Here is a 14,036-nt window from a genome sequence, read left to right on the forward strand (position 1 = left end):
TACGCGTTCCCCCCAGTACCGTTGCTCCTGGCCTTCTTGGAGAAGGTCCAGTTAGAGAAAGTGGCAGTTCTCCTAGTGGCCCCTCAGTGGTCCAGGAGAATCTGGTTCTCGACCCTATGCCAGCTCATACAAGGCTAGCCCTGGGAGATTCCACTTCGCCTGGATCTCCTTAATCAAGCGAGAGGCACTCTCTGGCATCCAGAACAGGGCAGGTTCCAATTATGGGTCTGGTCCCTGAACGAGAGCGCTGGACAGCCCTAAGGCTATCAGACATGGTTGTGGGTACTTTGTGGAGTGCTAGGGCAGACTCCACTAGGTCGCTGTATGCCTATAAGTGGAAGTATTTTCAAAATTGGTATCTGATTAGAAGTCATGACCCAGTTACTTGCCCCATACCGGTTATCTTGTAGTTTCTACAAGAACTGCTCAATACTGGTAGGTGACCTTCCACAATGAAGGTGTATTTAGCGGTTATCTCTGCATGCCTTGCCCTCGTAGATTCAGTATCTCCAGGTGCACATTTTTTTGCAACCAGCTTTCTGAAAGCTGCTCGACGGTTATGCCCTCCCTGGAGGGACGTTTTCCCCGAATGGAGCCTTGATGTTGTACTGGAGGCTCTCACGAAAGTCTCGTTTGATCCTATACACTCCATAGAGTTAAAGCATCTGTCTATGAAGACAACCTTCCTCTTAACTGAGCTGCAGGTACTGTCGGTGCACAGCGCCTGTATGTGTATTAGGGACAATGGCAGCTTTCCTCTCCACGGTGATCACAGCCATCCACATGAATCGGTCTGTTGAATTGGAGTCTTCTCGTTCACCTCCGTTTTCTTCGAAAGAGGATAGCAGATTGAATTCCCTCTGCCCGGTGCGGGCATTGAGGTGTTACATGGATCGGTTTATGGATTTTCCTGTTGTTACTGCATCTTGTAAAGCGCTTTGTGATGGTGGTCCACTATGAAAGGTGCTATGTAAAAGAAAGATTGATTGATTGATTGATAGGACAAAAGCTTTGCGTCATACTGACCAGCTCTTTGTCTATTATGGTATACAGACCCTAGGACAGCAGCGACTGTCGCATTGGATTGCAGACACAGTCTCGACTGCGTATGATGGTGCTGGCTTACCCCCACCTGGGAGAGTAGCTGCGCACTTTACTAGAGGGTTGGCTACATCTTGAGCCCTCTTCAGAGGGGCCTCACTGTCCAATATATATAATACAGCACCACATACATTCTCCAGGTTCTACCACTTGAATGTGGTAGATCCTTCTTTGCCTTTAATAGGCATGAGGGTCCTTGTGGTTGCACGCTAGCGCTGCTAACCTAGGGTTAAGCAGTTCTGATGAATTCTGCTGTTCCTTCTCCCTCGCGACGGCTCTGGTATACATTTCCCATACGTAATGTTTTAGTGGTCATCTTCGAATTGAAATGGAACGTTAGGTTACTTACCGTACCCTAGTTCCCTGAAAGAGAAGATGGCCACCAACCTCAAGGTCACATCGTTCGCCCTCACAGGTTCGATGCAAAAAGAGAAATGGCTTCTATGGAATGATGGTTTTAAACCCTCGGTCGGCGGGGCCAAGGGTGTCAGCTGTGGTATAGAGCTTAGAAAACACCTACCAATAGGCAAACATATCACATACATGTTTTGGTGGTCATCTTCTCTTTCAGGGAACCAGAGTTACGGTAAGTAACCTAACATTATTGTGTCACCTGTATAGTGTGACAGACAGACAAGATCAGTGTACCACTGTCCCCAGTTTTTGAATGAGTACCCTAAACACACAACCTCTGTATAATTCTCCCAAAAGTTGCAAAAAAGTGCATATTAAATTAATTATATTAACAAATTAATAGTTATAATAATAATCTCAATAATAATACTAAGTAGCACTGAAAACATGAAAAAATGTCATTCAAAATTATTTTCTGTATTTAAAATAATTTTTGTTAACATATAATAAACAGTCTACCAAAATATGTCATCTGAAAACAAAAACAAAAAATAATAAATGTGTTGCCAAAACAATAGTTCCAAAAGAAGGTAAACTGCTGTGTTTAAAGGAAAATCTTCTTTTCAACATGTTGGCTATTTTTGTGCCACCAAGGCAGAACCACATTGTTCACTATTCATTCTTCTTTGATCCCTGTTTTTCCCTTTGAAACAAGTGAAACTCAACTGGGCTGGTGAGATGCTTGTATCATGTTGTTTTCCTTCAAGCTGACCATTTATTTATGGAAAATAATGTTTCTATTGAGCTTATTGGGGTTGTAAAGTTTGGAACCTTAGGTCAAACAGAAAAAAAAAACAATCTTTTATTCACAAATGGTTTAAAATGTTGTCCATCAACCATTAGGCATATGGGGAAACAGAAAGGGTTTGATAAATGTCCAATGAATAGGATGATAATTGCAGCAAATATCACACTACTATAGTCAATATGTCAATAGCAAACAGCCAAGATAGCTGCACATTCTTCATATCTCTTTAGTAAGGTTGAATCTTTTCTAGAGTACACTTTGTTTTTTGCCAGGGAACTGTTGCTAAATGTGCAGTCTTCAGTCTTTTATATATTTATTTTTTACCTGCAACAATATACTCATCAGACATCAACTGCTTTGAAGGTACGTTGGCATCCTTAACCTAATATATGATAACTGAATGAGGATCGAACCCCAGTCTACAGGTGCAGAGATCAACGTGCTTTCTTTTGTGCTAAAACAGCCAGGCTGTTTGTGGAACCCACATACATATACACTATATATGTCTTTACAAGATAAGTGGTTACCTCTCTTGATTAGTTCTCTATTTATACTTTAGATAAATAAAATGGCTACACAAAAATAAATGTCCATCCATATTACCTGAAGGCCATTACTGTCATCTGAAAAAATACCTTTTTATATGAAATAGGTGCTTAGAGTACATGTACATGCAGTATATCTTACACAACATGCTTAAATACTAAAGTATTCTATGTGGACCTTGTACAGGCCTTTTTTAATCTTCTGTAACTTCTTTGCTCAAACCAAACCGTATTGACTCAGTGTATTAAAGGTCATGTGAGCCCACAGGTCTAGCAGGCTCAGTCAAAATAGCAAGAACCAAATCAGGTTATGAAAGGTCTTGTATTATGGTAACAGTTAACTACTCTCTGTAAGATTAAACAAATGTCAGTGTTTTGTTCTGTAACTTTATGGTTTTAATAATAGAACTTTCACCATGCAATATATAGTATACAGTCATATTTAATTGACACAAAGTTATTAAGAGTACTTAACTGCAGCCACATGCAGGTGATGGATTGTTTCAGTTAACATCATGTAGTTTAACCTTACAAGTGTGACAGACAGGCAACAACTCCATATATGTCTATGGCATGCTTGGTATAGTTAAACATTGTTTTGTGGTAAATGATCAGTATTCACAATGCCTAAGAATGTTCAATTTTGGTTCAAGTTTTAGCACAATCCTGTTTGATGTCTTTTGTTTATACAATTGCCAAGTAACTCTGCATTCCACACAGCTGGGGAAACACCTTGTGAATGTAAAATAGTAACAAGTGGAAACATTGTGGTCATTGTAACCTCCAGAAACAAATATACCTTAATCCTTCGTACATACCATGGTCACTTCGGGACTGTGAGGTAGTTGGCTTGCACGCAACCTCTGGCAGTTACATAAACACAAAAATGCAATGACTATCAGCATACTTTTTGAAAAACATACATTTTATAAATGTTTTTTTTTTTTTTTTTTTTTTTTTTTAATCAGTGTTAAAACAATACCTTTTTTCTAATGTCTTACAGAGCTCAGTTCCTGTCTTTATTGGAAACATACAACTGCTATTTAAAGGAGAACACACATTTACAGCTCTCATTTCATGAGGTGAGTATAATTAAAATTAACAGCTGGTAGTTAGTAGTCCTATGACAACCAATAGTTGGTTTTTCCTGTAAGGGGATATTGTATCTGTCAACTCAAATAGATACATATTGTACCTTAAAGTCAATCAAGTTTCAAGTAGAGTGGTCTTTATCCCACAGGTAGATGCCCTCCAGAAACTCACTTTAAAAGGTAACATAGATTTCATCAGCCTAAGCAAGCCAGTCCAAAATATAGCCTACAAAACACGTCTTCCCACACAAAAAGGGATTACAACAGAATTACTGTAATATCCTCTGCAACGGTCATTACCTGTAAATAACTGACATTGTTTTTAGGTTGGAACACCTAACTGTCGGTGAGGTTATTTACTAAGCTAGTAATGGCAACTGTGTCAGACAGTAATGTTTATACAGAGAACAACATTGGTTAAATGAAAATGATACAAAGAATTGACACGAGACAGAACTGCAAATCCAAGGAAGGAGCTATGTTTAATGTTTCTGGGTTAGGTGTTCCAGATGCATAAGGTCATTTTGTTGAGCCGAGCCGATCCAGAACTGTGAAACTCTGGCCTTCGAAGTTATCTGGCACTGGCTCACTCGGTGGTGAGCAAGGCTGGGGGCAGGGTTAACTCCTACTGTCTGAAATGATAAAGTCTACCAAAAGATTTCACAGGAATTGAGAAATATGAAACTAAACTGCAGCACGAAACAGTGTTGTAAAAAACTAAAAAAACTAAAACAGAATTATAAAAAAATTAATAAATCATAACAATAAAAGCGGGTCAGACCGCAAAAAAATTAAATATTATGATTTAATGGACGCAGTTCTTGGTCACACACCGGCACGTTGAATCCGGCACGTTGTCTTCTGGAATCGATGTGCAGTCCTACAGAGAATGAAGCTGAGTTTGCAACATTCTTTACGCTTTGCCACTTTTTTTTTGTATTTCTCCTTTAAATTGTTTAACGCTGACAGGTATTTAGCACGGCAATAAAAAAATAAAAAAAAATAGTATGTTAACTGCAAGGTCTACTGCTTTTAAAATTTAATTCCATATGTTTTTTTTTCTAATGAATAAAATGAGCAAGAATTGCACATATTACTTTGTGGTTCCTTTATAAACCAGTCCTTAACAGAAAAAAAATTAAAAATAAGACACATATATTGGAAATGTGCAAAGTATCTGAAAATTACATTCAATATGGTCATTTTTAAAAAGTACCATAACATTGCATTTATAAAATCAAGTTGTAAAGAAATATCTTAAATATGTTACTTTTAGATTTTGTTTTTAATAGGCTTACTTTAAGTCTATTTTTCTGAAGTGTTTACTGACATTTTTCAAATACTATCTGTAATTGTAAGTTATTATTAGTCATAGTAGTTAATCTACATGTGAAAAACAAACACAAATAAGTTTTTATTTTATTTTTTCACATCACTGTTTCGCACTGCCGCTTAGTCCCATATTTCTCAATTCCTGTGAAATATTTTAACATTTTATCACCATTGAAATAGTAAAACTATCTTTTTTTCTTATTTTTATCCTTCAGGATGAAGGACAAATTGTTGTAGAGGGAGTGCTGAATATATCTTGGGGTGTACACCAGCCCATTAGATTAAAAATTCAGGATGAAAAACAGGTGCTTTCTTATGCAACCCTTCGGTCGCCCGAGCCGGGTGGAAAAAGGTATGTTCTGTTGTGGATATGAATGCTTAAAATATATCTGTTAGAGAGCCAGTTTAAAGAATATTGGATGGGCTGCAGCGAATTACAAGGTTATTATTTGCATCAATGTTCTGGTGACATTATGCTTTGTCAATATATGGAGTGACTTTTCAACTTTCAAGTTTCTCTTATATAAATAGTACTGTGCTGTGCCATTATCTACATCAATGTAAATCACCTTGAGAATGAAAAGTGAAATTAGAGCAGAGATAACATAGATCTACAACCAAACCTTTTAAAAAAAAAAAAAACTTTACTTCTACACATACTATAGTAACCAGAATGTGCTGTAGACAATACCTGCTTGTGTTATTGTCTTCAGTTTTTTGTGCAACCATCATCGGTTGTTGGGAGAGATTGCAGACAACATTAAAAACACAAAAATGAAACGAACAGTACTACTTATCAAATGACATAGGTCAAGGCTGTTTGATATTTTTTGCATATAAACAGCACCAAGTTTAGATGTTTCTTATAAACACACCTTTTTATTCTTCTCTTGTTTCACTTCATTTTATTATTAAACTAGATAATGACACAGTGTCACATATGAGGAAGTTTTACAAGGCATATTTACTTGTATGTAACTCGTGATGCGTGGTACAGGCACAGTACACATAAGGGGAATTCTATTGAAGTAATTATTCAAAACTTCTCAAATGGGTAATTGCCTTACCTGCTTCTAAAGAAAACCTAAATCCTGTAACCCATTAGTCGATTTAAAACAGTACTTCATTACAGGGATGCCTAACTTTGTTTAATAGTTGTAGAGCATAGCAAGGCTTTTTTTTTTTTTTTTTTTCTCTCTACTAAACCTCATTTATACTGTTCAATCTTTTTCAAGTTACAGTTTTTGTAATAGTAAACCCACAAAATGGGCAGGTGTTTCAATATAAAATATAGAAGATTTACTAAATGATCATTTATTGAGTACAAACATAAATAGCACCAAATGGCAGACCCAGTTCCAGTGGCATACCTACACAATGTTGTACAGAACCTATAATTCAAACATGCAGCTTATTAAAGGGAAGTGCTAAACAAACACAAACAATATGTCAAATATATCATTAATGCTTGGAAAATATAAACTAAATATATTGAGAAAAACACATGATTTATACATTTGAATCACATTTATTTCTACATCTTTTACTCATTCAGGGACATAACAGACCTAAATGTTTATTATTAAATGAATGGGAGTTTAAATTATTAGCAAGTACACATTGTAGCTGATGTTTTCACTAAAGTATAATCAGGTGTGAGTTATTGTAAAATGTCACTTTTTGATATATTTACTACTGTTTAATCCAAGTTAAAAATAAAAGATTTTGGTGGGAATTTAACTTGTTCATGGCCCGATGGCAACATTACACTATTTTTTATTCTAAAACCCAACATTATTAAATTTTTAATATTGGACTGATACTCTCTCTTCGTTACCTTTTTTCTTTTAATAATGGTCTTATACTCTTTCTTCCTTCAGATATCGTTATGAGTAATAAATAAAAAAATATATGCCTATATTTAAATATTACTATTTAGTGCAGTCGTCTCTCCTGACCGCCTGCCAAGTTCACATTCACTTAACGACATTTTTTCTTACTGTCAGCTAACGTTAGCCACGGTGCAGACCTTGGGTCAAACTAACGTGTTCATGAGTGTAGGAAGAATTTAATGTGATTGTTTACAAATGTGGCCCATCCTCTGAATACTTTTCCATGTTTATATTTTCTTTTAAAGATTTTAAAGCAAACCAATGCCAAACACAACAAGGTATAATACAAAAATAATGAACGAAAAAAGTGAGGGGGGCAAAATCTATAGTTTGACCCACCCATATTCAAAGTGGGAGGGAACATGCCCCTTCAGCCCCATGGGTTAGCACCTATGCTCCATTATCAAAGTATGTTTGATAAATAAATTCATAACCTTTATTTCTCCCACAGTAAAGTTTTCAAGTTAGCATTAATGGCAGGAAATTGAATACATTGGCCCTGTCCACACTATGCCTTTAAACTAGCTTAAAATGCTAAATACGGTTAGCGTCCAAACCACACAGCGTTTAATACCGTTCTCGAGAACCGGACTCGAGCCCACCTCAGGGGGTAGTCTCAAGTCTGGGTTCCCTTTCAAGTCGAAAATAACCATCAAGGTATGGGATATTGCCGTCAGGGAGTAGGATTGGCTGAGCTTTATAGCAAAGCTGCCGATAGGCCTCTGCGCGAGCTGACATGTAAGCCCGCCCCCCTGGGAGCTTACTATACGCACCGCGCGGAAACTCTCTTCCTCTTTTGCCTTAAGCCTTTGTAGGACTTTGAGCTGGTAAGTTCTCTCTGAGACATTTACTTCCACTGATTGTACTTGACAGCCTTGAGCTTGAGAAGCTGGCTACCGCCCCTTCTCTGAGTTTATTTCAGTGTTCGCTCTTTTGAGCATTATATATATATATATTCTTTTTTCACTTTCACGCTTTGCTTCAGCATTGCGTTCTTTCCACGTTGGCCCTCCATCTTCCTTCATATTATTTCATATTATTATATATATTTTTGTTATATATATTTTTTGTTGGGTTTTTGTATTGTCTATTCTTCCCCAGGTACAGAATAGAATTCAGAGGACACGTTGCACATCTGTAAGGCCACGCAATTTTTGCAGCCTCGGTCTCGCTTCCACCAGACCCGGATTTCAGCCTGCTACTAGCAGCCGCTCCTAAAATTACCACCCGCGGATTGTAAACATCTCACCGCGTGGTTGCTGTTTTCGGTAGTTACACTACGAATATCTGCACTTAGTGCGGCTGCAGTTACTCAACAAAAAAAAAAAAAAAAAGAAAGTTATTTTTTTCCCATACAACACATTAGGGAGACTACCACCAACGACACTTTCAGTTGCCTCTTACCAAACAAGTAAGTATAGCACAACACCATTGTCTTTTGACTAGACACGGTACTAGCACTTAGCGTCTCTGCTCTACGAGTCAGCTGACGCTTCGGCGTCTAGTGCATAGCATCTTCACACTCAGTACACGCGCTTCAGTGTTTTCAGTGTAGCGCTCAGCGCCTCGACGTCTAAGATGTCCCAGTTTATGGACATAATGATGGGCCAGCAATCGCTGCTCATGTCATTGACAAAGATGGTACTACAGGCCACTGACGCAGAGGTCGGGCCGACAGCCAACCAACCGGCTCTGCCCGTCCCAATCGCCCAACAACACCAAGGGGTTTGGGACGTACATGCCATCTCCAGGGATACTTCAGAAGGGGAGCCTCTCATTGAGGAGGACAGTGTGAAAGCTGAACTAACCTCTCACAACTCTGAGCAAGACACTGAGTTGGAGGTGCTGGACACTAATGATCCCTTGTGGTCAATAGTGGAGCAAGCAACTCGCCACCTAGGGATTGAGTGCCCAGTCGTAGAATTACCTCGGCGGTCACTATTTGAGTCGCCGTCTGTGCGGTCTCCACAGCCCAGGACGCTCCCAGCCTTCTCTGATTTTATTAAGGAGGTGCAATCCACCTGGAGGGCCCCAGCTTCTTCACCAGCAACTTCACAGAAGTCTTCCGCGTTTGCCATGCAGGGAATGAGTGAGGTGGGGCTGGCGTCCTTCCCACCAGTCGATGTTGTCTTCGCGGCCCTAGTTAAGACACCTATGCTCTCGGGCCTAACTAAAGACCCTGCATGTCCTAACAGACAGTGCAGGACCACGGAGTTTCATTTAAAGAAGGGATATTCAGTGGCTACAGAGGCAGTTAGATCGTCCAAAGTGGCCAGCCTCCTTTCAGTCTACCAGGCGTCGCTGGTGAAGGACCTCCCGGAGCACCAAAACAGCCCTGAAATCTTCAGGCAGCTGTTAACCCACCCTACACTGTCCCACAGCTCCAGCTCTGGCAACAATGCACCGACGACATCTGGGTGCGCAAGACAATATCCACCGGGTACACCCTTCAGTTCCGGTTAAAGCCTCCCCCCTTCAGTGGTAGTAACTGCAGTGAAGGACTTGGTTCAATCCTCAGCTCTGAATGTGGAAATACAGGCATTGCTCAGAAAGCGTGCCATTGAACAAGTAGACCCTGCTCTGTTCGACCAGGGCTTCTATTCCAAATGCTTCCTGGTGCCCAAGAAGGACAGCGGGTTCCGCCCTATTTTAGATCTGCGAGTACTGAACAAATACCTGCGGGTGTTATCGTTCAGGATGCTTACACACAGGCATGTCATCCTGTCTGTCCGGCACAGTGACTGGTTCACCACCGTGGACCTGACAGATGCGTACTTTCACGTTCCCATCTGCCCAGGTCACAGGAAGTATCTGCGTTTCGCATTTCAGAGCAGGGTGTACGAGTTTTGTGTCCTCCCGTTCGGCCTGTTACTAGCTCCTCGAACCTTTTCGAAGTGTACGGACGCTATTCTAGCACCCTTACAGACTCAGGGCGTCTGACGGCTGAACTATCTGGACAACTGGTTCGTCTGCGCGCAGTCAAAGGAGCAGTTGGCACAGCACACATTGATGGTTACAGACCATCTTCAGTGGCTAGGTCTGAAGATCAATTCAGAAAAGAGCTGCCTTATGCCAAGCCAACAGACCAAATTTTTGGGTCTGCATCTGGACTCAGTGTCCATGGAAGCGACCCTGTCGACACAAAGAGTTGCCTCCCTGGAGCGGTGTCTCTCCCTATTCAGGTTGAGAGAAACAGTCAGCATGGAGCTGTGCCAGTGCATGCTTGGGTTGATGAATGCTGCCTCGCAAGCCCTTCCCTTGGGCTTATTACACCAGAGACCTCTACAGGCCTGGTTCAATGCCTTTGTGTTGCATCTGCGGAGAGACAAACACCACAGGTTGACGGTATCCCGAACCTGCTGGAAGGCACTGCGCTGGTGGAAAGTTCCGTTGAACGTCCGCCAGGGCGTGCTCTTGGGTTCCATCTTCCGAAGGGAGGTTGTCACCACCGACGCTTCCAACCAAGGTTGGGGAGCAGTCTGGAATGGCTCAGGGATCCATGGAGTGTGGTCAGGACCCTGAAGGTCAGCCCACATCAATGCTGTGGAACTCAGAGCAGTGGACCTTGCCCTTCAGCACTTCTTGCCAGTACTTCTAGGCAAGCACGTGTTGGTGCGGTCAGACAACACCACGGTTGTGGCGTGTATCAACCGCCAGGGTGGCCTACAGTCCCCTCGCCTTCACCGGATGATAGCACGGCTGCTGCTATGGGCACAGCCACGTTTGACCTCTCTGCGCGCAGTTCATCCAGAGGAGGCCCTCTTGCAGGCGAATGGCGTCTCCACCCCAGGTGAAAGAACGCATCTGAGAATGGTTCGGCATAGCGCAAGTAGATCTCTTTGCTTCGCGAGAGACCACGCATTTGCCCACTATGGTTCTTGGTGAGGGACCTCGACAGCCCCCTAGGAGTCGATGCACTGGCTCACGTATGGCCGCCAGGGCTCCTATATGCATTTCCACCGATTCCGATGCTCCACGCCTTCTTAGAGAAGGTCAAGGTAGAACGAGCGACAGTGATCCTGGTCGTTCCTCAGTGGCCTTGGAGGATATGGTTTCCGAGCTTGGTGCAGTTGCTACATGGTCAGCCGCAGGAGCTTCCCCTGCGAGCAGACCTATTATCCCAGGTCGAAGGACCACTTTGGCATCCAAACCCCAAGCTCATGCAGCTATGAGCTTGGCCCCTGAACGGGAGCGCCTGTCAGCCCTAGGGCTCTCGACGGCAGTGATTTCAACCATTCAGAGTGCTAGCGCGCCCTCTACTAGGTCGCAGTATACGTACAAGTGGCAGTTGTTCCAGGATTGGTGTCTGGCAGGGGGCCATGACCCAATATCTTGTCCAATGGCAGTGATATTACAGTTTCTACAGAAACTGTTTGATGAAGGGTAATCTCCCTCTACACTTATTGTATTTAGCCACAATATCAGCTTGCCATGTACGCATTGACGGGTTATCACCAGGTTGCCATTTTCTGGCATCACAGTTCCTCAAGGGTGCAAGACGTTTGCGACCTCCGAGAATGACCAGTTTACCATCATGGAGCATTGACGTGGTGCTAGAAGCCCTTACCAAGGCACCATTCGAGCCTCTCCGCACTGTGGATATGAAGCTCATTTCTATTAAAACTGTGTTTCTGCTGTCAGCGGTGTCAGCCAAACGCGTCAGCGAGTTACATGCACTGTCAGTGCATCCATCATGTACTCGTTTCTCAGGAGACGGTTCTAAGGTCTCCATGCATCCAAATCCAGCCTTTTTACAAAAGGTCATATCCCCATTTCACATGAACCAGCCAGTCGAGTTGATGGCGTTCCATCCTCCTCCCTTTTCTTCCCCAGAGGAAGAACAGTTACACATGCTCTGCCCGGTGCCGGCATTGTGATGTTATACTGACCGCACAACGACTGTGAGGCAAAGAGAACAACTGTTCATATGCCATGGTTCTAAGACCTTGGGTCAGCCGTTGTATAAACAACGCCTTTCCCATTGGATAGTGGATGCTATTAAATTAGCTTATGAGTCTGCAGGCCTTCCACCACCAGGGCAGTTGAAGGCGCATTCCACTAGGGGTATGGCAACATCCTGGGCCCTCTTTAGAGGGGTGCTGGTGTCTGACATTTGCGCGGCAGCCAGTTGGGCTACATCGCATACTTTTATGAGGTTTTACCGATTTAAACATACTGGATTCCTCTGCTCCACTATTTGGTGCATCTGTACTGCACTCTATGGCACCTCAGGATGCCAATATGGTGTTTACTACTCCATCTTAGGACAGGTGTCATTGTGATCATAGACGCTAAGGTGCAGCTCCACATAAGTCTGTCCTACTGCTGAGAATCCTCCCTCGCGACGGCTTGGGTACACTGTTCCCATACCTTGATGGTTATTTTCGACTTGAAAGGGAACGATAGGTTGCAGATGCAACCCTGGTTCCCTGAAAGAGAAAATAACCATCAAGTCGCGAGGTCGCTCCAGAAGCCTTGAGCAAAAGAGGAAGAGAGTCTCCGCGTGCTGCGTATAGTAAGCTCCCAGGGGGACAGGCTTACACGTCAGCTCACGCAGAGGTCTATCGGCAGCTTTGCTATAAAGCTCAGGCAATCCTACTGCCTGACGGCAATATCCCATACCTTGATGGTTATTTTCTCATTCAGGGAACCGGAGTTGCATCCGCAACCTATCATTCTGTATTAGATCGCATTAAGTAGTGCGGTTTGTCAGAAGTGTGGAGCTACATTTTTTGAGTATCCTCCAATATCCCAGAATGCTTGCCAAAATACTCAAAGCTACTGTCTACAGGACTTGCTATCAGTGTGCACCGCGCTGGGTATTCATTTTTATGCTTAAAAAAATAATCTGTTAGGACATCTCTGTTAAACTAGTGGGGAAAATAACACAAGCACAACATTAAATTAGGCGACTGCAAAAATTTTAATGAGAGTTAAAAGTAGGATCGGGGATGAACAATTCACATTATTTGTTAGCTCTGTTTGAAATACAAGGGGATTAGAATTAGGCTTAGGCAAGTGATGAAGGTAAAAGCAAAGATTATTTTGTAATTAACGGCTTTTTTTCTGAGTTTATTTAGAAACAGAATCAGCTCAATTTGTTTAAAGGGACATCACCTGATTAAAAATAAAAGTCTGTGTGTGTGTGTGTGTGTGTGTGTGTGTGTGTGTGTGTGTGTGTGTGTGTTCGCATTTACTTTTTCCAAAATATTTGTTTTATTTATTTTTAGAAATATGGACCTCTGTTATGAAATCCTGTAGAAATGCAAACTTGCTTTTAAAATAAAAAAAAATGATCATGTTAAAATAGTACAGATCAGAGGTACTAATTTATATTTATTTATACTTTATTTATAAATAATCTACAACTAGGTGTACAAAAAGAAAACCGAAAGAAATTAAACCAAATACAAAATATCCCTGGTTGTAGAAAACAATAACAATACAATATTGTTATTGTTAAAATGGGTTTTAAAACATTAACACACAAAAAGATGTCATGTTTATTATGTGAAGCAAAAACTATGCAGTTATTTTGAAGTAAATGTGCAACTTCACAGTCTCCAGTTACATATTAGTGAACAAACCATCTCTAAGGCACTTTAAATATTGACCTTCTGTCAAGCATGTGCAGGAGCAGAGGTATGGCAGCCCCACCTACACTGTCAATTGACGTTCTTAAAGATATAGTCCAGCGCCAGTTATATAATAATTAAAACCACCAACCTACAGTATATGTTCAATAGATTAAACATGTTCAGTACAACAGTTTGTTTACTATTGAAACTTGTATATACATTTTCATTGAAAAAGTAGACTTTATTTATGATTTATTGTCATTTTTATACTTGTGTAGTTATTTATATTCGTTAACATTATGTCAAAATTTTCTAAGTATAATGCGCACCTATGG

General features: G+C 41.3%; 1 protein-coding gene across 1 annotated transcript in view; it reads left to right on the forward strand.

The window, feature by feature from the left end:
- Positions 1 to 14,036, forward strand: part of rassf6 (Ras association domain family member 6) — a 50,280-nt gene that overhangs the window by 10,264 nt on the left and 25,980 nt on the right. Inside the window, exons 3-4 of the mRNA XM_041225713.1 lie at positions 3,812 to 3,890; positions 5,447 to 5,583. Of these exons, the coding sequence (XP_041081647.1) occupies positions 3,812 to 3,890; positions 5,447 to 5,583 (216 nt within the window). The remainder of the gene's footprint in view (positions 1 to 3,811; positions 3,891 to 5,446; positions 5,584 to 14,036) is intronic.

The sequence above is a fragment of the Polyodon spathula genome, chromosome 2, assembly GCF_017654505.1.
Source record: "Polyodon spathula isolate WHYD16114869_AA chromosome 2, ASM1765450v1, whole genome shotgun sequence".
NCBI classification, from domain to species: domain Eukaryota; kingdom Metazoa; phylum Chordata; class Actinopteri; order Acipenseriformes; family Polyodontidae; genus Polyodon; species Polyodon spathula.